General features: G+C 37.6%; 1 protein-coding gene across 2 annotated transcripts in view; it reads left to right on the top strand.

Moving 5' to 3' along the window:
• The first annotated feature begins 627 nt into the window (after positions 1-627).
• Positions 628-24411, top strand: part of TBX20 (T-box transcription factor 20) — a 39071-nt gene continuing 15287 nt past the window's right edge. For both annotated transcript variants that reach the window (XM_063452146.1, XM_063452145.1), the window contains exons 1-5: positions 628-1054; positions 6567-6801; positions 14495-14659; positions 17153-17261; positions 22741-22899. In XM_063452146.1, coding sequence (XP_063308216.1) covers positions 928-1054; positions 6567-6801; positions 14495-14659; positions 17153-17261; positions 22741-22899 — 795 coding nt within the window. In that variant the 5' untranslated portion in view covers positions 628-927. The remainder of the gene's footprint in view (positions 1055-6566; positions 6802-14494; positions 14660-17152; positions 17262-22740; positions 22900-24411) is intronic.

Genomic DNA, 24411 nt, shown 5'->3' with positions numbered 1-24411 from the left:
ACCAATGACATGTGACACACACACATGGACACCCCCTACATCCAATCACCACCACCACTTCTCACTGCAATAGAGGAATGGAAAGTTAAAATATGCACAAGTAATAATGTATACCTATAAATTACTAACTTATAGGTAATACACTTGGAATTTTTTTTATAATATGTATGTGTGTGTGTGTGTGTGTGTGTGTGTGTGTGTGTGTGTGTGTGTGTGTACACACACATATATACACACACTTGTAGGTTGCGTTACTTATTATTTATCCTGATTTTCTAAAATACCCCAGCAGTTTATCTCCACCTCAGGATTTTAAGTCTACTTACACATCCCAAACCCCACCTGTCACTCCTTAAATGACTCCTGTGCAATTTGTTTTGTGCAATTAAAAGTGATTTAGGAGACAATGTGCAGCTTTTAAAACTTAGGCAGTTGAATGGGTCCGGACTGAATCCAAATCTATCCCTTCCCAGCTCTCCACCCTCTGCACACACCTCTGGCCAACATCACCTCCCCTACACTTATCAGCTTCATCAGGCAGCCATTGGCCAGGGAAGAGATAGGATCTGTGTGGCCATCAAATTAAGGAGAGGGGAGGCTGACACTCAACACAGTCAACAACAATCATCCCCACACAGCCATTCTCCTTCCACCAATCCACAAGACCCACCCTGGCTACTTCTGACCTCATGCCAAAGCCTTGCTACAGTCATTGGCCAGCATCTCACAGGAAAGCAGCAGCAGCCCCTGGAGGGAATCAAAGGTCCTGAGCAAATAATGCTCTTCTGTATCCACAGGAGTCTCACTAGGTGTTCATCTTTACCTCCCCAGCCCTCTGTGCAGTGAGCAGAGCTTCCCCCAGCCTCCAGCCTGCCCCCAGTTTACTTGTTGCAGTGCTTGGTCTGTGGTTAAGCAGACAGCTCCAGCATGGAATACACAGCTTCTCCCAAACCCCAGCTCTCTTCCAGAGCTAATGCCTTTTCCATTGCAGCTCTGATGTCCAGTGGGAATCCCAAGGACAGGGACACATCAGAGAGCACGATAAAACCCCTGGGTGAGTACTTCAACCACTACATTGTTACTTTTACTGTCTGGTCCCCTGGGCTAGATCCAGAACTGGATATATGTTTACTGAAACTGCAACAAGTCACATGTAATGTGTACAGTCAGTTACTTGTCTGCCATTAACCAGAAATACAATCATGTTGTTGTTGCTGGGTTTTGTTTAAGTATGTTTATTTTGGCTAAAATATGCAGCTTGTTTTCTTGAAAATAATAATAAATAATAATAATAATCAAAAATAATAATACAATACAAATAATACATAATGCATGTTAAAATGTATAGTGATTAAGTCGTATAGATTGGTATATATATCGTGTACTTTCCATATGAGACATTTAACATACACACAGATATATATATATATATATATATATATATATATATATATATATATATATATATATATATATATATATATATATATATATATATATACACACATAAAGCACCATTACTCTCGCTAAATACATATATTTTTTAGAATTTCATAGAATTATTTTAACTGGTATAGCTGCCAGACATTTCTTTAAGCTGACCTTTTTTTATTGCATTTTAAATAGTCCTGATTTTAGGAGAATTTAAAGTTATCATTGTGTTAAATGAGAGAGCTATATGATCATTTTATGAACGATGTCCTGATTCCCTGTGCAAGATCTCGCTGTAATATCATACATACTATTTTCTAAACAATCTCACAATCACCACACTCTGAGTTTTATAACGCTACAGCTAATGAAACTTGCTAAATATATAGAAACGGTTATATCATGTCTAATAGGAAGTTATTCTGTAGTTGGAAGTGCTTGGAAATTGTAGCTTTTACTTTTGACTTTCGATTTTAGAAAGGCTGACAGTGTTTATTTATTATACAAGTCACGTAGCTGCAAAAAAAATTAAATTAATAAATATAAGTACATTTATTTTAAAATGGTGGCAGATTGTCAAACTTTAATTACATTAAAAAAAAGAAAAAAAATATTATAACATTATTTTAATGATGCATGCCATAGAAAGAAAAACAAAACAAACAAAAAAATCCTTCATTTCTCATACCTAACATTTAATTATTCACCTTGGTAAATTAATCATTTAGAATGTACTGACATTATAAGCAGAATATTGTAATATTAGAATGACACTACACAAGAATTCGATTACTAATATATTTAACTATTTCTCTGCTAAGGGTGGAATTAAATTGGGTTTATCCTTCAATATACAATCCAGCATTTATAATATTGTATTATTATTTTTTATTATTTTAATACTTTTATTGTTTTATATCATTGTTGACCATTATCCTCATCTGAATCTACTTAGCCACATAAAATAATTAATGAAGAGATAGATAGATAGAGATATTCAGCAATGTTACATATAATATATTCTTTGATATGTGAATACTGATGTTTAAGATTTTCCTTGTTTGTAAGTTTAATTTAGAGCTAGGTAAATCTCAGTAATGTATATTTAACTAGAATGCTTTTATTGACATGAACGAATTATATTATCGAAATGTTTTTATTGAATACACTGTATATGGTGTAGGTAGGCACTAAAGTCCTGAGGCATCAGATTGAAATCCGAATGGCTACATTTCGATAAATATACGTATGTGATTTGGTCGTCGCTTGGCCAGTTTAACCTAAAGTGAAGTTCGTATTTCAATTCACTACGATTTGGAGAGTTTTGAATAATTTTTGTAAACATTAATTTGGGATGCAAGTTAACCCACGACATTATAACAGTTTCTATCATACAAAATCAGGGAGATGTTACTGGGTATAAGGGGCAATTGCCACAGAGAAGTGAAAAAATGAAGATATCAGTATGAGAATGATGTATGTAGTTATTCACTAAGCAGCGAGTTTTACAGTGTTGTTTAGTAAATTGATAATTCAACGTTAATTCACATAGAATTTCACACTGAAGGCCTAACTAGCCAAAATGAAAACACAACTGACTTGTGACAAATTGACAAACTGACAAATTGTTTCCACTTCCTTTTGCTATTAAATTCGAAATTCACTTTTAATTCTCAGTTTAGCAACTAACCTTTATAATTGCAAATCTTATGAAAATATTTTGGCGAAAGTTGTGGCTTTAAGAGGATTTTTCTAAATCAGCTAGCTAGCCTCGATTTTTCCATTCACTAATTTTAGAATATACCTCCTCTACTCCCAGGGTAATGATCTGCTTTAATCCTAAACTGTTTTTATGTTTATCCAATTAAAGACAGGTATTAATTAATCAGTGCACACAAAGTGAATTCATACAATTCATACATGCATTGAATACAGTGAATTATTCTATATCTAACACATCATGTTGCAAACATAAATCTGGCTTTTCATATAATAAAGTGTGGTTCTCTCAAGAGTGAACGTTGCACGTTTAAGGACAAAACAGAAATATTGGGACTATACACTGGGTTTGTACAAATTTCAATTTAATTATAATAAATGCTTTCTTAATTTTCCAAAATCAGATTTCAATTCACTTTTTAGTGAAATGATCCTTGTTAGTAACAAAATTAAAAATTGAAGAGAATTCACTAAGGATTTATTGCTGAGTTTAGCCCAAATTAGCTGAATTGTAAACATTCTCCAAATTTGCTATTTATTAAATTCTACTATATTGACATTAAATATAGAATGCCCTTGTAAAACCATCATAATTCTTGGTTTACATTTAAGATGGTTTGGGCAGGGCCCTCTTCACCTAGTCTTCACCTATGTTATCCCTGTTTTGTTAGCATTGAATATTTGCATTTTTTTTTATCTGTTGTACTGCGCTGCGGAAGATGTTGGCGCTATTTAAATAATTGTATTACATCTATACCGGTCTCCATTTGAACTTCTGTCCATATATGTTTTGATCCCTCTCTCTTTCATTATATATCAATACAAACTTTTATTAATTATAAACAGTATTATTGGTGCACATTTTATTAATTAGAGCAAAAATAATATATATCAAATTGGTTGCTATAGTTACTGCGCTTCTTTAAGAATTCTGCTCAGAGTCACTGTTGATACATTAACTTCTCTCTTCCCATTTTTAATCTCCCTCCCTTCCCCTATAAATCCTGGTGTTGTTTTTTAATTATTGTCTACTGTATATTTGTTTTTAAACCTATGTGCTTTTTTGCTATTTTCTGACCTTCTCTTCCTAACACAAGAATAACTGTGGGTCCTGCTAGCTTCTATAAAAGCATTTGCTGATAAACTGGCCAGACTTTACTAACCTTGAATATTCTAACAACTTTGTGGTTATTGTGAGAAAGAAAAACGCATTCTTTGATTAAAAAAAGTTAATAAATAAAATAAAACATATATACGGTCTTAGCTCTACGTCAAGATAACTCTGAATTCAAAACTGTTGACTCTATAAAAATCATTTTTTTTAAATCTTTTTTTTCCAGTCTTGCTATGACACACACTGTCAGCATGGAATGGTCTTATTACAAAAGTAAATTTTGGGAGATTAGAGGGGGAACTTTGGAGACAGATGATCCTGTCTGCTCCCATCATGTCTCCAAATCTGCAGTTCCAGAGAATATCTGCTAATTCCATGTCTCCAAACTGACTGTAAAACCCTATAAACTCTAAACCTGGTAGGAGCCAGAACAGCCACAAATAAATGAAATCCCCTTAAACCTGGAGGTTAAAATATGCTAAACATCACGTACAGTGTGTATTCACCAAGTCATACTCTTCAAATAGGCCTTTGTTGCTATTCATAGTCTAAAATCTAATGTTTCCCCAATTTTCACCCCAAAATTGCAGTAGACTGCGTGCATGTCTGCAAGGCTACATATCGAATGTTGCTTATCCTAGCATTAAGTATATTATTTCATGAAATATAACATATGTACATCCACCTAATCTCCTCCTGGAGGGCTGTCTTCGCATTTTGGGGAATTTCTGCAATATTTGAAATCCAAGAGTTTAGCAATGGCAAGTATATTATCTCACAAATGGATATTGGATTTACTGCATATCTGCTGTATAAATGCTTAATTAGGGATGTATTTACTAAACAGCGAACTGCCGCGAAATGAAACCGAATTGCAAAACTTAGGCAAAAGAAGGGGGGGGGGGGGGAAGGGGGGAGTTCTCAAACTCAGTTTTAGTCTTAACGTTTGGTCTAAATTGTGCAATTCGGGTTAAATTTATAGCGATTATATAATATTGCTTAATTTCGGCTCCCCTGATCCCATGTCAGGAATCTGACTGGCCGAGCACAACAGGAGTTACAGTCCTCTTTTCTGAATTGTCACTCTCTACTGGATTTTAATCTGAGGAGAAATGCTAATTGCTGATTATCAAGGTTATATTGGGCTACAATGCTAGCATATTACATTGGTGAGAAGGATGGGAGTTGTGATCAATGAAAGTTGATTATTGCACTCTGAATCACCTTAAAATAGTGCCCTACATTAATTATTGTATTTCTAAGCAAATGTTGGGGTTAAAAGAAAAAAAAGTAGCCTCTAGTGTCTGATGGTTAATACAATTTTGGCTTTTATACTTCATATATTATTTTTCTTCTATCTGTCTTAGTCCTTATATCTATCTATCTATCTATCTATCTATCTATCTATCTATCTATCTATCTAATATAATGATTTGTGTATGATCACTGTGTTTCAAATTGTACATGTAGGATTATCCCCTACATAGTAATTATTATATTGTGAGCCCTTAATTCACATTAATATTATACTAGCCTCCCAAACAGATAAAATATTCAATGTATTAAAGGCTTTATTTAGACTAGAGATTTTATCTATCTTCCATGGTGTGTTCTTGTTTGAGTGTGTGTTCATGAAGCAATCTTTAGCTGCCTGGACCACAAAGGGTTAAAGTAATTTAGTGTGTGTGTAGTGTGTGTATATATATATATATAGATACACCAGAATAACCAGTAAATTACTTTAACCCTTTGTGGTAATATATTCATACCAGAATAACCATTAAATTATGTTTATTTATAAATAAATAACATATACACATACCAACAAGGTTGTGGTGGGGGTAAAAGTGTGGATGAAAACCCCTTCCACCTGAAGTAAGTGGATAGTTACATCGCTAAACTAAAATACACACACCAGTCAAGCCGTAAGACTTGCTTTTCCCACAGAAATCTCACTTTGACAGTGCTCTCTCTACTGCAAGGGATTCTGGGTATAAAGTGAAATTATGAGGCAAAAATGTGGTTCTTTGTTGAGCTCATTTGCATACGCCTACCCAGAATCCCTTGCAGTAGTGAGAGCACTGTAAAAGTGAGATTTCTGTGGGAAAAGCAAGTCTTATGGCTTGACTGGTGTGTGTATTTGTGTTTAGCAGTGTATTAGCTATATATTTGCCAGCTTTTATTTGAATGATCTTGTTTTATTTGCAGAAGAAATCAGATGTTTGTTGTATTTACTGTATGATGTTAACAAATGATTTAAAAAAAATAAACAGAACCTAAACATTGTTTCTTTTTCTTTTAGAACAATTTGTGGAGAAATCCCCCTGTGGCCAGCCTCTCAGTGACATATCCAGTGTGGACCACCATGTGGAGTTTAGTAGCAGTCCCTCTTCACTGTGTACAGAGCCCTTAATCCCCACCACTCCCATCATCCCCAGCGAAGAGATGGCCAAGATTTCCTGCAGCTTGGAGACAAAGGAGCTCTGGGATAAATTCCATGACCTGGGGACAGAAATGATTATCACCAAATCTGGCAGGTGAGTGATAACTGCACGATATTGTATACAGCAAGAATTGGCTTCAGGGAATTCACCATGTAACCAGGGTACAATAATGGATGAAATATTTACTAACTGATGATTAAAAGCTAGAAAGAGTTCTATTTCTTATGTCATTGTTTGGAGAATTAAGGCAGAGCTGTGAAATGTAACATGGTTTAATTATGTCAATCATAAAGGAACCACATACAGAGACAACCAATGCCATCATGTATCAATTTACTATCAACTAATGTTAATGGCATTTATATAGGCCAACTTATTCTGATCACTTTATAATATTATTAAGGGTGATTTAACAATAAATAAGACAAACTATTGAACATTTTCACAGGAACAATAGGTCTACGAGGACCCTGCTCAATCCAGCTTACTATGTCGCAGGGATAGGCAACCTTCGGCACTCCAGATGTTGTGGACTACATCCCCCATAATGCTCTTACATCAATAATGCTGACAAAGCATCATGGGAGGTGTAGTCCAAAACATCTGCAGTGCCGAAAGTTGTCTATGCCAATGAAGGGGTGGGGGGGGGGGGGGATAAAAATACATCAGGAAGGACGGAGTGGGGGGCAGAAACCATTGACAGGGTGAGAATGTAACAGAACTGGAAGGTGTGTGAAGTGGGGAATGGACCCACTGATGGAATTGGGAGATAATATAATGACAATTACCCTGTGAGTCCATTGGCTACTCTGAAGAGGTGGGTTATTATGGATTTGTTAAATGATTGGACTCTAGTGAGAGTCTGATGGGGAAGGCAGACTCATCCAGAAGTATGGAGCTGCCCTGTAATTTCTGAAAATTAAGCTAAACTAAATTAGTTGTAGATGGATTCAATGGTTATACCTCAGTGTGGGGGAAAATACCAGGCTTGAAAAAAAATCCTATTTACATTGTGTTAAACAGATAATGACACAAAGCTCTGTTTATTTCAATAGGATGTGTGAGTCTCTTGAAATAGGTGAGTTCACAATGACTTGCAGTCAGTGGACATATGAAATTGGTGCAACTACGCCTCTAGTGCCCTCTAGTGGATAGAACCCATAGTAGCAGAAGTGGACATTCTAAAAGGCCAGCTATTAACTTCATGAATTGTTGCTCGCACTGGTTAGTGGGCCAGTAATCAGCTGAATCTTAATATAAAATTAAATGTAGAAATATATGCTCCTGTATTTACTTTAATCCCTGTGCTTCCATCTTAGCACCATGTCAGCCATTGTTAAAAGCTCCACACTTTGCACCTGTCAGTCAGCATAGAAAAGGCAAGTGAAACAGAAACACATTTTCTGTGTCTCCTCTCCCGTGCAAGCTGTGTCCCAATGTGCCTGAACTGGATATATTCCATTGTTTCATTGAATGGTATAATTACTAGAGAAATGACAATTCCTTATTCACATTTTGCTATTACTATGCAATACAGGATCATCAACAGTTGTTCTTTTGAATTTTCCAATTTTAATAGCATTCTGTGTCTCTTCCACAATTATGTTATGGTGCTACGTGTAAGAAGGCCAAAATGAATTGTTTCCTTATTTCTGGGATAAACTAAAAAATTTAACCCAAAATGAAAGAATATTTGGAAATAATCCACATTCAAATTTGCGTCACATAATTCCGCTAAAAGAAACACATTTCAGAATTATACTCTAAATAAATGTATCTGGACAAATATTTAATAGCATCAGAATTCATACAAAATGTTTCAGTTTAGAGGAAGATTTTGTTTATCTGTTGTAATGCTAATTGAAATTGAAAAATTAATTGATTGCACAGCTTTGATGAAAGGGAAGGAATAACACTGCACAATAGAATAGAATAGATGGATAGATATATGGATAGAAAGATAGATAGATAACAAGATAAGGAAGAAAGTATGCATTTTCAATGGGAGCATTCACTAAGGAACTAAGTCAGGGTGGTGAGACAGGATCTGGAAATCAGGACTGCCCTGCCAGAATCGGGACAGTTGGGAGCTGTGGCAAATGTAATTGCCTATTTTCATATGATACAGGATCATGTTGTGTTCTATAATACAAAATGTTCCATGGCTATGTCTCAAAGTGTGCGCATTATGTTTAAGGCCCAGTATAAGACTGAGCAAATACACAGTTATAAAGATGACAGATTGACCACAACACATAATATGGTTTTCTAAAAAAAAATCTCAAAATCCATATTACACACAATAAAGCAAGATTTTGCAATAGAAGACTTCCAGGAAACATTCAGGAAAATCAGAACTCAACGTGACTCAGGCATCAGAGAATATCCTGTTTAGAATTACATTTCCAATTGTTTTCAGACACATGTGGCTGTCGATGATGGAATGTTCAGGGATCTATTCACTAAAATTTGAGTTGTCAACTGGCTTTTTAAAATAAATTTACCAGCCGAGTATTGAAAAAGAAATCTTGACTTTAACTGTATTTCACCACAAAGATGTTGAACTAAATTAGCTCCAGTGTTCCTTGAAGTTGGCCTCTCAGAAGTTCTGGTGCTAAAAACCAATCTACCTCGTTTATTGTAGCAAGAAAACAAAAGTGAAATGGGACTGGGTAGTAGGAGAGGCGTTGGATCAATATCCTGCTCTGTTTTATATGTGCAGACAGATTTACTAAATAGTACATCAGCAGGGAACTCTTAACAGTGAGTAACTTTTTTTATTTTTAAAATGCATTTACTAGGAGATTATTTCTGCTTTCCCTACACATGTATGAATAAAGTGAACACTATAGCGTTAGGAATACAAAGGTGTAATCCTCACACTGTAATGTCCTAGTGCCCCCTCCCCCAAGGTCCTCGAGAGTTAACTTAACTTGCACCCCATGCCGCACGGCTCTGTCCATGGCTGGTATCACCTACAGATCGATGATCCCATCCAATCCAATGCTTTTGCATTCGTTGTGCCAATCTGATGGTCTCTCTGAGTCTATCTAATAGATATAGTGGAGTTTTAATACACTATTTTGCAGAAGCGCCTCCAGGCATTGCCATACGTTGTACAATGACAATGTTTCAGCTGTTAAGGTTAAAACAGGGGGACATAGTACACAGACAACTTTTTTGAGATGAAGTAGTTTTAGTGCCTATAGTGTCCCTTTAAATTAAATGTTTAATTTCTTTGCAAGTGACAACTAAATTTATTTTCAAGTGAGCAATAAGTGAAAAAACGGGTCAAGGTGCTTTATTAAAAAAAAAAAGTGGGTTTGGACACTCATTTTTTTGTTTATTGTGGTTCTAACTTTAGGAAATATGCACACCTTTTTAGTTGAATATCTTGAATATATAAGTTCATGTCACGTAAAAGTAGCTTTTTGGCGATCTTCCAAGCTAGTGATTAAAATGTTTGATCAACTTTTTTAAATTTCTTTGGACCTCAAATCAACCTGAAAAATCTGAAAGATGTTTCTTACTCATGACCTCTAAAAAAAGAGATACAGCAGATATGTAAGGCAGCATTGTCCAATATTTGAGAAGCTACATTGAAAATGAATATCGCATGGTTTATTGTGTGCTTTGCTTTATTTAATTATTAATTGAGTCATATTTATTTTTTAACATATTTCAACCCACCCCCTCTCCTAAATGCTCATATTCACTCACGTCTGTTATTGGTCATACTCACATTCTTTAACTAGTCAGTGTCATTTAGCTCTCTGGTAGCTTTTAATATAAAATATATGAATAATCATTTCTGATTTCTAATGTAAAATGTGAAAACCTTATATACAAAACTAAAAAAAAAAAATCAATACTGAAAGGTGAAAATAATTAATTTAAACCAATTTTCCATAGGCTGGTAGTTTATTAGAATGCAATAATTTCCCGATCAGAACATCCATAAATAAATGATTTCCATAAAACATAACATGTTAAAGTGGACTTCCATAAAATATTTATTTGAATCTGCTCAATGAATTGTGGAAGCAGGAAATAGTGTGCATGTAAGGATGAAGTTATTGGTATGTACTGTTACCTTTGGAATGCTGTGGTGTACTTGTGTGTGCTGTTTGTGTTTGAATGCACAGTTGAGTTTGTATGATGTGTTGGCTTTTAAATGCAGGTGTCCTTGTATGTGAAGTGTTTTTGTTTGATTATAGGGGGTGTTTGTATATAATTTTAGTGTTTTAATACAGGGGTGTGTTTGTATGTAATGTTTAATCAGTGTATGTAATGTTTGATGCAGTTCCTCACAATAGGTTAGTGTTCAAACTAAAAGAAATTGGTCTATATGAATATTCTTTTCCGTGGGTAGAACATTGGCTTAAGGATAGAGTTCAACGAGTTTTCATTAAAGGACCACTATAGTGCCAGGAAAACATACTCGTTTTCCTGGCACTATAGTGCCCCGAGGGTGCCACTCAGAGTCCCCCTCCCGCCGGGCTCTGGAGAGAGGAAGCGGTTAAAATCTTACCTTTCTCCAGCGCCGGGCGGGGAGCTTTCCTCCTCCTCTCCTCCTTCCTAGCGACGTCATCGGCTGTATGCGCATGCGCGGCAGGAGCCGCGCGCGCATTCAGCCAGTTCATAGGAAAGCATTTACAATGCTTTCCTATGGACGCTGGCGTCTTCTCACTGTGATTTTCACAGTGAGAAGCATGCAAGCGTCTCTAGCGGCTGTCAATGAGACAGCCACTAGAGGCTCTATAGGCTGGATTAACCCTCAGTGTAAACATAGCAGTTTCTCTGAAACTGCTATGTTTATAAAAAAAAAAAAAGGGTTAACCCTAGCTGGACCAGGCACCCAGACCACTTCATTAAGCTGAAGTGGTCTGGGTGCCTATAGTGGTCCTTTAATGGTACATTTTCAAGCTAGACAGAAATGGTAAGTGGTGTCCCTCAGGATTCTGTTTTGGGACTGCTTCTATTTAACATATTTATAAATGATCTTGAAAAAGGCATTAAAAGCCATGTTTTAGTGTTTGCAGATGACACAAAACTGTGTTAAGTAATAGAATGTGAGCAGGATATTGCTTTGCTGCAAATGGATTTGAATAGATTGGGGGACTGTGCACTCAAATGGCAGGTGAAATTTAATGTATAGAAATGCCAAGTAATGCACTTTGGGTTAAAGAATACACAAGCAACTTACATCCTAAATGGTACTGAATTAGGGGTAACAACACACAAGACAGCTTTGGGAATTGTTAAGGACAACAAATTAGGCAGCAATATGCAATGTCAATTTGCAGTTGCTAATGCCAGTAAGGTTTTGTCATGTATAAATAGGGGCATAAATTCTCGGGATGAAAATATAATTTTGCCTCTTTATAAATCGCTGGTAACACCACACATTGAATATGCTGTGCCATTTTGGGCACCTGTTCTAAAGAAGGATATCACGGCACTAGGAAAAGTCCAGAGACAAGCTACAAAATTGATAAAAGGAATAGAGCATTTTAGTTACAAAGAAAGGTTACACATTTTTAAATCTCTTTAGTTTGGAAAAACGGCGCCTCAGAGGGAATATGGTAACATTCCACAAATATATCCGGGGCAGTACAAACCATTATCTGGAAATCTATTCATAAACAGGGCTGTACACAGGACACGAGGTCACGCATTTAGGCTTGAAGAAAGGAGATTTTATCTAAGGAAAAAAAAGTGTTTTTTTTTACAGTAAGAACTATAAGGATGTGGAATTCTCTGCCTGAAGAGGTGGTTTTATCAGAGTCCATACAGATGTTCAAACAGCAATTGGATAAATACTTGCAAAAACATAACATACAGGGATATCATTTCTAATTAGTTGAGTAGAAGCTGTTAGATCCAAGGAGATTTCTGACTGCCATTTTGGGATCAAGAAGGAATTTTTTCCTAGTTTGTTGCAAAATTGGAAGCGCTTCAGTTTTTTTGCCTTCTTTTGGATCAACAGCAAAAACATATGTGAGGAAGGCTGAACTTGATGGACGCAAGTCTCTTCTCAGCTATTTAACTATCTAACTATATTTGCGTCTGACTGTGAGGGTGTGTTTGGATGCAATGCTTTTAAAAGCGAATGTACATTTGTGTGTAGTATTGGTGTTTGAGTGAAGGGGTGTGTTTGCATGTAATATTTGTCTTAGATTGCAGGGGTGTGCTTTCATGTTGTGTTGGTGCTTGATTGCTTGGATATATGCACATACAAAGCCACATACATACATACATACTTACTTACATACACAGATATACACACGCATTAATACACAGATAAACACATATAAAGACACTGACATACACACAAATTCATATACACCCTGACACATACACACAAAGATACACACTCTGACACAGTGACACACAGATACGCACTCACATATACACAGACACACACACTGTCAAATGCACATACAAATTCACACATCCTGACACACAGATACACACATTGACATATACACACCCATGCACAGATGCACATCCTGACACACAGATGCACACACACACACACATCGACACGTGCACACACTGACACATGCACACATCCTGACACAGAGATACACACACTGACATAAACACACACACAGATGCACACCCTGACACATAGATGCACATACAAAGACACATATGCTGACACATGCACACACCCTGACACAGATTTTCACAAACACACACACATAACTTGACTGACAAATATACATACACAGATACATGCACACACCCTGAGAAACAGATACACACACGTCACACATACTGACACATGCAAACATTGACATAAACACACCTTGACATACAGATGCACACACACACCATAACACAGATATACACACACACATACTAACACATGCAAACACTGACATAAACACATGTTTATGCACAGATGCACACACACACACACACACACACATCTAACCCACACATACATGTTATAACTGTAATATTTGCAGCCACCCTTATGGCTAACCTTTTATGTCCAGGAGGCTGGTTGCTTGTGGTCCTGCTGCCTGAGGTTAATGGGAGTGGGGTGTGGAGCAGCTCTCTGGTTGCTCCTCTCACCCCGTGCTGCCTGTGCTGTCTCCTCCTCCTCTCTCCTTCCTGCGGTCTGTGTGTGAAGCCTGGAGGAAGTGACAGGCTGTTTATCACTTCCTCCCAGTCACCAGATACTGCAGGGGCCTGGTTAGTCTCTTAAAGGCCTGCAGCACCCGACCGGGCCCCAGCTCAGGAATAAAAAAATAATACCCATCGGGTGGCCCAAAGTGCAGGGGCCACCTGATGGGCCCCCTGAGCCAATGGGCCCCGGTGCATGTGCACCGGCTGCACCAGTGTTAGTTCCTCCACAGCATCAGAGCTGTTTTGGCAGCACGAGGGGGACCTACACGGTATTAGGCAGGGGGTTTTAATTTTATGTCTGAGCAGTGTAAATATGCCTGGTTATTATTTTCTATGATGTTCAGATAATTTTTTTATTTCACCATACTAGTCATTTCATGACTTATTGTTAAATGTGAATGAAAAGTTTAACCTTGTTTCATTTTCGTCTCCATCTGGTATAAGCTAGCTTAATATTCTTATATAAATTATTTTATTGAAGCCACTGAAAAAGAGTTTCACTTGACGCATCTGCAAGCTGTCTGGATACAATTTGTAAAAAACATTATTTCAATAAATAATGTAATTGCAAAAAAATAATATTGAATTGCACTTGTTTTTAACACTAACAATATGTTTTAATAGTAATATTGATACATTTTCACAGGCGGATGTTTCCTACAATCCGAGTTTCGTTTTCTGGAGTTGACCCAGAAGCCAAATACATTGTACTGATGGATATTGTTCCTGTTGACAATAAACGATACAGATATGCATATCACAGGTCATCGTGGCTCGTTGCTGGAAAAGCGGACCCTCCTTTACCTGCTAGGTATGATCTACTGCGTGTGTGTGTGTATATATGTACATAAAGGGCTTAACATTTTAAATGGTACATTACTGCCTGGAGAGAGCATAGCACACCACCACCACCTGCATACTTCAAGCTGTACTTTGAGAAGTCCTCCTTGGACAAAGAAATTCCAGAAATCATTTTTCCACAACTGTCCAAAAGGACCAGTGACCAGAAACAAGTCATGGACTGCAGTTTCGACCTTATGGGTCTCATCAGCATGGCACCAGTTTTTTTCTGGAAGATTAAATCTCTCTGAGAGCATATAGCTAGGTACCAACAGATTGTGGTGATGCCAAACACAATAAAACAACCCACAAAGCAAATAAAGCAAATACTGTTATTCATCACTTTAATACCTCAAGTTGTACTTTGGCTAGTCCTTCGTCGTCACAGAAACTCCAGAAATCACGTTTCCACAACTATCCCAGATTGCCCAATTTGACATGAAAATAAACACAGGCATTGTGTTTCAGACTTCATACTGCATTGCTGCAGTTATCCCTGGCAATGGACGCTATGTTAAACACAGCTTTTACATATATATGCAGGTGATGCATAAATGTAATTTGGTAATATATTACAAATTATCATTATTAACGTTATCTCAACAATATATTTCACAATGCTAATTATTCTTAGTGGAAAATCGAAGCTCGGTTTAGCTTAGAATTCCATTGGCAATGCTTATGCATGATTTGCTTAGGACCAAAATTCACAGTTATAAGTTAACATATTTGTATTTGTATTGTAAAACGAACAAAAAATATATATATATTTATCCGTAATATATAATTATATTGTATTATACAATTATAATTGATCAATTACTTTATCTTAGTGCTTTGTGGTAGTTTGTTCTTGAAATAAATTACAATAAGCAAAATTAAAACGTTATCATGACCCTATCTCGATGTAGTTAGATTTCTAATTGAAATGATTGCAGGTAGTAGAACAGATGTATTAGAGAGATAAACCTTATAGGAGTTTCAATAATGTAATTAAAACAGTGGAATTGTGCTATAAACGTGGAAGAACATTTCGGTAAGATAAAAAGCAGCTTGTTAAACTGCACTAAGAATCCACTCAACATGTACTGAATATCTGCTTTTACTATGATATATTTACTGTAAAACTGGACTTTAAACGAACAACTGACTGTTTTAATTATATTGTATTGTACTTAATGATAAGATAAAGAAGACATTATTGAAAGAAAAGCAGTTTAATTCTTAGGGATATGTTTAGCACACATAAAAACAATTTTGACTTTCTAGGGTTGAAACTAGATTAACTTTTCATTAATTATAACAAACTTTTTTTGGCGCATTAACATTTTTCGAATGGTTCCACAGTTTATAAATGATATATAAATAAAATATAACATTTTCCCAGCGTGCACCAGGCCTCCACTACATCTCTTTGCAACCTAAAATGCATTTAGCACAGAAATTGGAATGTAGATGTATATTAGATTAAAATATTTCAACACACTTGCAAAGAGTGCTGAGCAGCTAAAATAATTAAAAATATATATATATAAAAACTGTAAATGTAACCATAACTTGCCTGCAGGTTCAAACGTAAAATTATCCTTAGTACATGGGCCCACTTTCCATCTCACAAAGTGTACAGTGTACTTTGGTTTACGGCAGGTGACCTGTGTTTTTTCAAACATTGGTTCATTTTGGGCACACATGTTCACCTCTATCAAAGTAAAAAAAAAAAATAAATCCCTATGCACACTTAAATAACTGGACTTTTTTAGTATCACTCTAATGGCCATTAAAATGTAAGCTCACCTGCCACGTAAAGGCAAAACCTTTTAGGTGAGTCCTACACTAACAATTTACCTTGCTTCTTTGAGCTAAAACTCAAAATCTCTAAAGAGACAGAGAGGGGTATTTTTCTAAACCCTACACACTTATTAACCCTTAATAAGGAACATATAGAGTGGGTGGCAGCACTGTAATTTGGCTGTGTAATTCAAAACAAATACAAATATACAAAATTAAGCCCAGCACTCAAACTCCAACTACTCCTGGGCGACTGCAATATATATGTTCACCTCAATAATTATATTTTAAAACCCAGAAAAAAGTATGTTACCTACCCACTAGGAGGTGGGTGGAAGTGCACATATTTCACCCAGCGGGTCGGGCCACGAAACCGTCTTTGCTCTAGGATTGCTGATGTTTGCAAAGGTGCTGATGAGCATAAATCGCATATGTTTTGCTCCCCTTCTAACCCTTTCCAGCAAGCAACAAACATGACCTCATCAACACCTTTTTGACAGTTTTCTAGTCATGACATGCCAAATATCATAGCAGCTCAAGCCTCTTTAGTCGACAACCATGACTAGCAACACACAGCAAGCTGTGTACACATCTGTCCATCCTGCCCTAAATACAAATATAAGACTATATTTTAATGTATATTAGAAAATCATTTTATTCCTTAATTTCTTTGTAGGTTGTATGTCCATCCTGATTCCCCATTCACCGGTGAACAGTTACTAAAGCAAATGGTTTCCTTTGAAAAAGTAAAACTGACAAACAACGAGCTGGATCAACACGGCCATGTAAGTATGCACGTATGTCATGCAAGACTCTATGTTATCAACAGCCCTGCTGTAGGCAGTTAGAAGTTTGTAAATAAATCAGGAATGTATTACACATTTAAAACAAATTTTAATAGCTTTCAACACAATGTGACAATTATTGGAATTACATTTGTATGCAGAAAAGCACATTGTGCTTATAGTTATACTGTATTTATTGATTTTAACATGCAGATAGCTGACTGGGCTAATATACCTGCTGTAGAAATGGGATAGTTACAGGTTGAAATCTTTCAGCCTTTTGAAGTCAATAATATGAGTGCCAAACGTGTTACTTAAAGGGACACTATAGTCACCTGAACAACTTTAGCTTAATGAAGCAGTTTTGGTGTATAGAACATGCCCCTGCAGCCTCACTGCTCAATCCTCTGCCATTTAGGAGTTAAATCCCTTTGTTTATGAACCCTAGTCACACCTCCCTGCATGTGACTTGCACAGCCTTCCATAAACACTTCCTGTAAAGAGAGCCCTATTTAGGCTTTCTTTATTGCAAGTTCTGTTTAATTAAGATTTTCTTATCCCCTGCTATGTTAATAGCTTGCTAGACCCTGCAAGAGCCTCCTGTATGTGATTAAAGTTCAATTTAGAGATTGAGATACAATTATTTAATGTAAATTACATCTGTTTGAAAGTGAAACCAGTTTTTTTGTCATGCAGGCTCTGTCAATCATAGGCAGGGGAGGTGTGGCTAGGGCTGCATAAACAGAAACAAAGTCATTTAACTCCTAAATGACAGTGAATTGAGCAGTGAAATTGCAGGGGAATAAACTATACACTAAAACTGCTTTATTTAGCTAAAGTAATTTAGGTGACTATAGTGTTCCAATGTGTAACTTCATGTATACAAAATGCATTGTATAAGCAGAAGCAGGACTGAAATTTTATATCAACCTACTAGCCATTAAAAAGTCGAAATCCACTTTTTGTGAGTATGCCATGGATCCTCAAGACTTGCATTGGCAAGTAAGTTTTAGGCCTCTATAGTACTGTAGTAGTATTTGCAAAAAGAGAAAAAAACGAACCTCACTACAATCACTACAATCACGTGAAGATTCTGGAGCTAAACTTGACCAGCACCAGCCAGTGGCGGATCCAGGGGGGGGCAACGGGGCAATTGCCCCCCCCCCACCAGATCCGATGCTCTCTCCTGCAGGGCCGGTGCTATCCAAGCGCCGGCCCTGCTAAGTGCCTTCATGGACCGGAGGGGAGATCAAAGATCTCCCTCCCCGGTCCGCAGGCACATTACTGGCGACAGGGAGGGAGGAGGGAGAGGAGACCCGGGAGCTCTTTCCTGCAGCTGAGCTCCGCTGGGTCTCCTCTCGCGAGCACGGAGTGTTGCCGCAGTTACCACGGAAACGCTCCGTTCTCGCGAGAGTGAACTCTAGCCTGAGCTGCAGGTTTGAGTTCACTCCCACTAGAACCGCCAGGGATTCACCACGAGGACCACCAGGGTTTTGAAATAATATCCTCCCTGGGCAAAGGTAAGAAAGGATGGGGGATATAAAAAATATAAAATAATATATTTTTAATTAAAAAAAAAATACATTTGTTTTGCTCAGCCCCCTCCAACTACACACACAATTCCCCCACAGCCCCCCATACACACAGACTTATCCTCCACAAACACTGCACCCCCCACACACACACTGTACCCCCATACACACAGTGCTCCCCCCCACACACACTGCACCCCCATACACACACTTGTCCTCCATACACACACACTTGTCCTCCATACACACTGCACCCCACACACACACAGACTTGTCCTCCATACACACTGCACCCCACACAACACTGCACCCCCACACACACAGTGCTCCCCATACAAACACTTCACCTCCACACAAACACTGTATGGGGAGCACTGTGTGTATGGGGGAGCAGCGTGCATGTGGGTGCAGTGTGTGGGGGGGTGCAAACACTGCACCCCCACACACATCTCCCACACACACACAGTGCTCCCCATACAAACACTGCACCCCACACACACACTGCACCCCCCCACACACTTCTCCTCCATACACACTGCACCCCACACACACACACATACACACAGTGCTCCCCAAACAAACACTGCACCTCCACACACTTATCCCCCCACACAAACACTGCACCTCCACACACTTATCCCCCCCACACACACACACTGCACCCCCATACACACAGTGCTCCCTCACCCAAACACTGCACCCCCATAAACACACTTCCCCAACTGCACTCCCATACACACACTGCCCCCACTACACCCTCATACAAACACTGGGCCCATACACACACAGTCCTCCCACAGCACCCCACATATACACACTGCCTCCTACACACAGTGCTCCCACTGCACTCCCTTACACACACTGCCTCCCATCCACACACACACTCTGCACCCCTCACACACTGCCTCCCATACCCACCCTGCATCCCTCACACACTCAGTGCCTCCCATACACACACACACACACTACTAGATGCCCTATCCCCTACTACAGCCCCTATCCTAGCAGACCCCAGGTAAATTGTCAAACTGTTCTTAAACAGTTTGACTATTTACTCTGGGAGGGTGCCACGGCACTCCTGGTACCAAAACCACTACAGAGAGCTGTAGTGGTTATTGTTCCTGGATTGTTTCTTTAAATAATCTATGAGTGCCCCTCCCGAGATAAGACTCTGTAACCGCCAGTGGCACCAGCTCAAGAGAATAGATATCAGTAGTAAAAAGAGGATCCAGGCACTCCAGGTATCTTCAAAAGCTTTGAAGATACTTGGAGTGCCTGGGTCCTCTTTATACTACTGATTTCTAGTACTGTAGAACTTGGAATTGTATGCCCTGAGCACAGGTGTATGTATTTCAGGTTCAGTGTTTGAGGATGAGATTCATAATCAAATATTATTAAAGAGGAAACTGGTCTCCCATATGGCAATTGTCAAATGGCATTTTCAGGTGTGATGAGAGAATAACAAACATTTTATGTTACTTTTAATCTTGCTCTCTCTCGCCAGTTGTACTTTATTATGCCAACACCTGGGGACATTCTCTTTGTGCATGTCTTTAGATGGTTACTGCGTAGGTTCATATTGAGGTGGGAATTTCCTACAAAAACATTAGTGAGCATATCACTAAACTTGTGCACAGTTGCTTGGTTCAGCCGTAAAATGTTTCTTAAAATTGAAATGATGTACGGTATGTCCTGGACGTCTAAAGCTCGTTCAGGAGATGGTTTGACTTGGGTGAATGACATTCATGGAAAAATATGTACAAATATAATATAAACATTAACACAAGTGAAAAAAAATAACAACCAACGGATGGAAAAAGGGGATGTTCGATAAAAAACCCCCTATATTTATATCTTTTTTATTATATAATATATAGATTGTATTTTACTGCTCATTTTTTCCCATTTATTGGTCACTTGATCTGTGAATAAAATTTTAGTGGCTGTCCCCTAGCCATGAATCATATTTTGTCCCACCTACACCTCTGTTTTCTGCCCAGAATGTTGGCTGGAACTTTGAATACTGAATCATGTGAAAATGTTCAGCCATTGTGCTAATCATTTGCTCAATTTTACATCTACACGGTGCTTATGGAGATATGAAATTTATCCGAAAAGCCAGACAGCCCAACTTCACAATTTGGCCAAATCCGAATTCATATGTCTACATGTAACAATACATTGGACTGTTTTCAATATGGGAAATTGTCCTTTTGGCTAAGACATTTCAAATATTCCTATGTCAGCTAAGTTCCATCCATATTGTGGTCCCTAACTTGGGGAGGCAGGTTAGTTTCATGCCATGTGCCAGACAGGGAATTGAAAAGATCTTCACTTATCAGGCTGTTCAGACCTTCACAGAATTAAGGAACATTCATTGAGATCTGTGCATATCTAAGACTTCACTGCTACCACTTCACTGCTGCATTTGACTTGTTATGAACACGGGCATCGCTACAGAACAGGGTCTTCTCACTCCCGTTATCCCTCATCCTATGTCAAACCCTAAAATGTTCGTTAAATCAGAGTATTATATAAATCTATACTTATACTCCACGCTCCATACATACTTATACTTTTGATTTTCACTCCACACCTGCTGTTACAGTATTAACATCACCTACAGCAATATCTCCACCCTGTGCTGTTAAATTAATTCCAAATATGGTGCATGTGCCAGTGCATTGTCACTAATTATGCAGTTAGAGGTGTTATTTCTCTCTCTTAGTCCTAACAATGAAATGGTGGCAAAATCATAACGGAGGATTTTTAGGGCCCCACTCGGAGCTCCAACCCCTGTCAGCTCTCCCCTGGCAACACCCCTGGTTATGAAAGCCATGAGCAATGTCTCATCTCACTCTGCAGTCCACTTATAAACACCTCCAGAGGCATCATACATACTTGTCATAGTCTGGGAGCCTGTTCAACCAGAGATACTTCAGTCTACCAGGAAATATTCAAATGACTAGGCCAGGTCTGCAGAATATTGAGATTACGGGTCATCAGCGTAGGCACAAACCCATACAGTTATAAGATAGCAAAGTAACAAAGGCTCTATACCATACCCGCCTGCTGCTTCACTCCTCCATTACTGTGCCAAAAGACATTCCAACACATCCCCTGCTATTTTAATTGGCAGAAGAATTATGTGAAGCTGCAGCAAACAATCCTGTATGCTAGTGGCCATGGTTGCAATTGTCTTCCTGTCTCCATTGCCATCCTTTCTATGCAATGACACCAGGGATGAAGGGATGATAGCACCCATCCATCCCAGTAAGGTAGGCACTCAGGAAGCTGGAAGAGCATATAAATCAAGCAAAATACTATATATATTTTTTTCCAATTTGACCATTTTTATTGTTTTTTCTGAAATGAAAAGTAATAATTGGGGTACAGAAAAGAAAAGGGATATGGGATAACGCTGGTAGCATAAAGAATTGTGACATCACATATTCCATGGTATTCAACATTACCATCTATATCTTTGTATTATCAATACATAACCATGGATAGTGTCTTTGACCAGTATGCATGGCTTTTGTGGCCATTGGGGGTGCCTCGTATGGCCATTGCTATTACATTCCAATTAACAAAGGGTTTAACAAAGGCATAAATTATTTAAACAAAAACAGTATAAGTTGTACATAGCCAACTGTGTGCTCGTTTCCTATGTGGCGTGTTTGTCTTTCTTGTCGTGACTATGAATTTTCGAGACTTTTGCAAAATTCTATATTTTTTAAGGAGTGACAAGGCAATTTTTTTTTTAATTTGGGGACCCCCCCAAAAAAATCAGCTTCCACACATATATTCCTTTTTTATGCAATCATGACAATATTTCTATAACCAAAGTATTCTCGTCCTAAAAGAATGATTTTGTTATGCAATATGCCAGTTAAACCTCTTCAGCATTTAATTTGTATACAAATATGCTTGGTGTTTTCTTTCAGATTATCCTAAATTCCATGCATAAATACCAGCCAAGAGTTCATATTATTAAAAAGAAAGACCACACAGCTTCTCTGCTGAACCTAAAATCTGAAGAATTCAGGACATTTATCTTTCAAGAAACCGTTTTTACTGCTGTTACGGCCTACCAAAATCAACTGGTGAGTTTATTGCATACCTAAAAGATTGGTTAAAAAAAAAAATGAGTAAACCTCCAAAACAAACCCATTTATTTAGAGTAACCATCAACATTTGTATATCAAACAGGAAGATAGCCAGATGAGATATAAAGATACTTAATTGACAGAGCCACCCAATAAAGCTAATTCATTTTCACTGCTTCTGTTTTTGGAATTTATTGCACATACAGCATATGTCAGACATGTTTTTGCATATTATTTATGACCATGAAGCAATAAGCACATATGTTCCCAAAGACAAAACACAATATTATTTATACGTCTGAATTAAGGGCATTTTCTTCCATTTTTCTCTGCTGTTGCCAAGAATCTGATTCAATTTATTCTGTTCTTATTAGATAAAAGATAAACACATTACACTTTCAACAAACTATCTCATAATTTAAAATTTAAAGGTCAGGTTTCAATCCGAGCAGTCAAGCCGCGGAGACAGAGTTGAAGAGCAGGTCAAATGACATATTCATTGATGAAAGGTTATTCTATGTTAGCAAAACTATAGTTATAAAAGAGAGAGAAAAAATGTTCAACCCTGATGGAATTAGTGCCTATATTTATATATCGGAAACGATGGAACGGTTACTACTTGCCACGATCAAATAGCAAGTCTTTGTAAAATTATAAAAGGGAGAGTTTAGGACACCTTTCTCTGCATTAGATTAATCAGAATTTTATGTTGTTTTTTTTTAAAATAAGAAGCTTAAAGGAAAACTGTCACTTTGCTGGGAAACACACATTTTTTTAGATTTATATTAAAGATTTATCAAATTACGTCACAATCCAGTTAAGACAAGGTAAAACCTGGGTAAGCCTTCCAGTTGAAGAGAAGAAATAGAAAGATAGCTGATTGTCATAGGCAAAGGACAGAATTTATAGCAAATATTGTTGACAACCAGCTAAAATGGAGGCAGCCATTGCAGGATAAAGAGGTGTTGATATGTACGTTTAATTTCATTTTGCATATTTATTAACAGTAGAGATAAGAATACATAATATTCAAAAAACATGTGAAGTGATATTTCCCCTTCAGTAAGAATATAGTAAATACGGTAGTGCATGTTCTTACCACTAGGGCCGGATTTACCAGAAGACAAAGTACGTAGCAGCCTTCAGGCGTGTGCCGCTCCCATTTTGCTGTCTGTCTCGACTATAGATGCATGCTACCCAAGGGTCCATGTTTAGGAGCAACATTCCCTGTTTTGGGCCCAGATCTCTCTGTCCCTATTTTTATCCAAATGTCTCTCTTTTCTCAACACTCCATATTTTTGGTGTGTCTGAGTGTATAACAGAGCTCCACATCAATAAAACTCACAGTAATGCATCTTTAAACTACATTAGATGTGTTTAGAAATCAGTCTGTTGAAAAATGATACATTGTTCTTCTTCTAAGTTACATTTTAGTTCCATAAATTGTTTAGTAAGTCATCTAAAATTTCTTAGAACAACTCTGCCCCTGGCGACACTCCTACTAACTCC

The sequence above is a fragment of the Pelobates fuscus genome, chromosome 4 (genome assembly GCF_036172605.1).
Source record: "Pelobates fuscus isolate aPelFus1 chromosome 4, aPelFus1.pri, whole genome shotgun sequence".
Classification (NCBI taxonomy): domain Eukaryota; kingdom Metazoa; phylum Chordata; class Amphibia; order Anura; family Pelobatidae; genus Pelobates; species Pelobates fuscus.
This window is presented reverse-complemented; position numbering and strand designations above follow the sequence as displayed.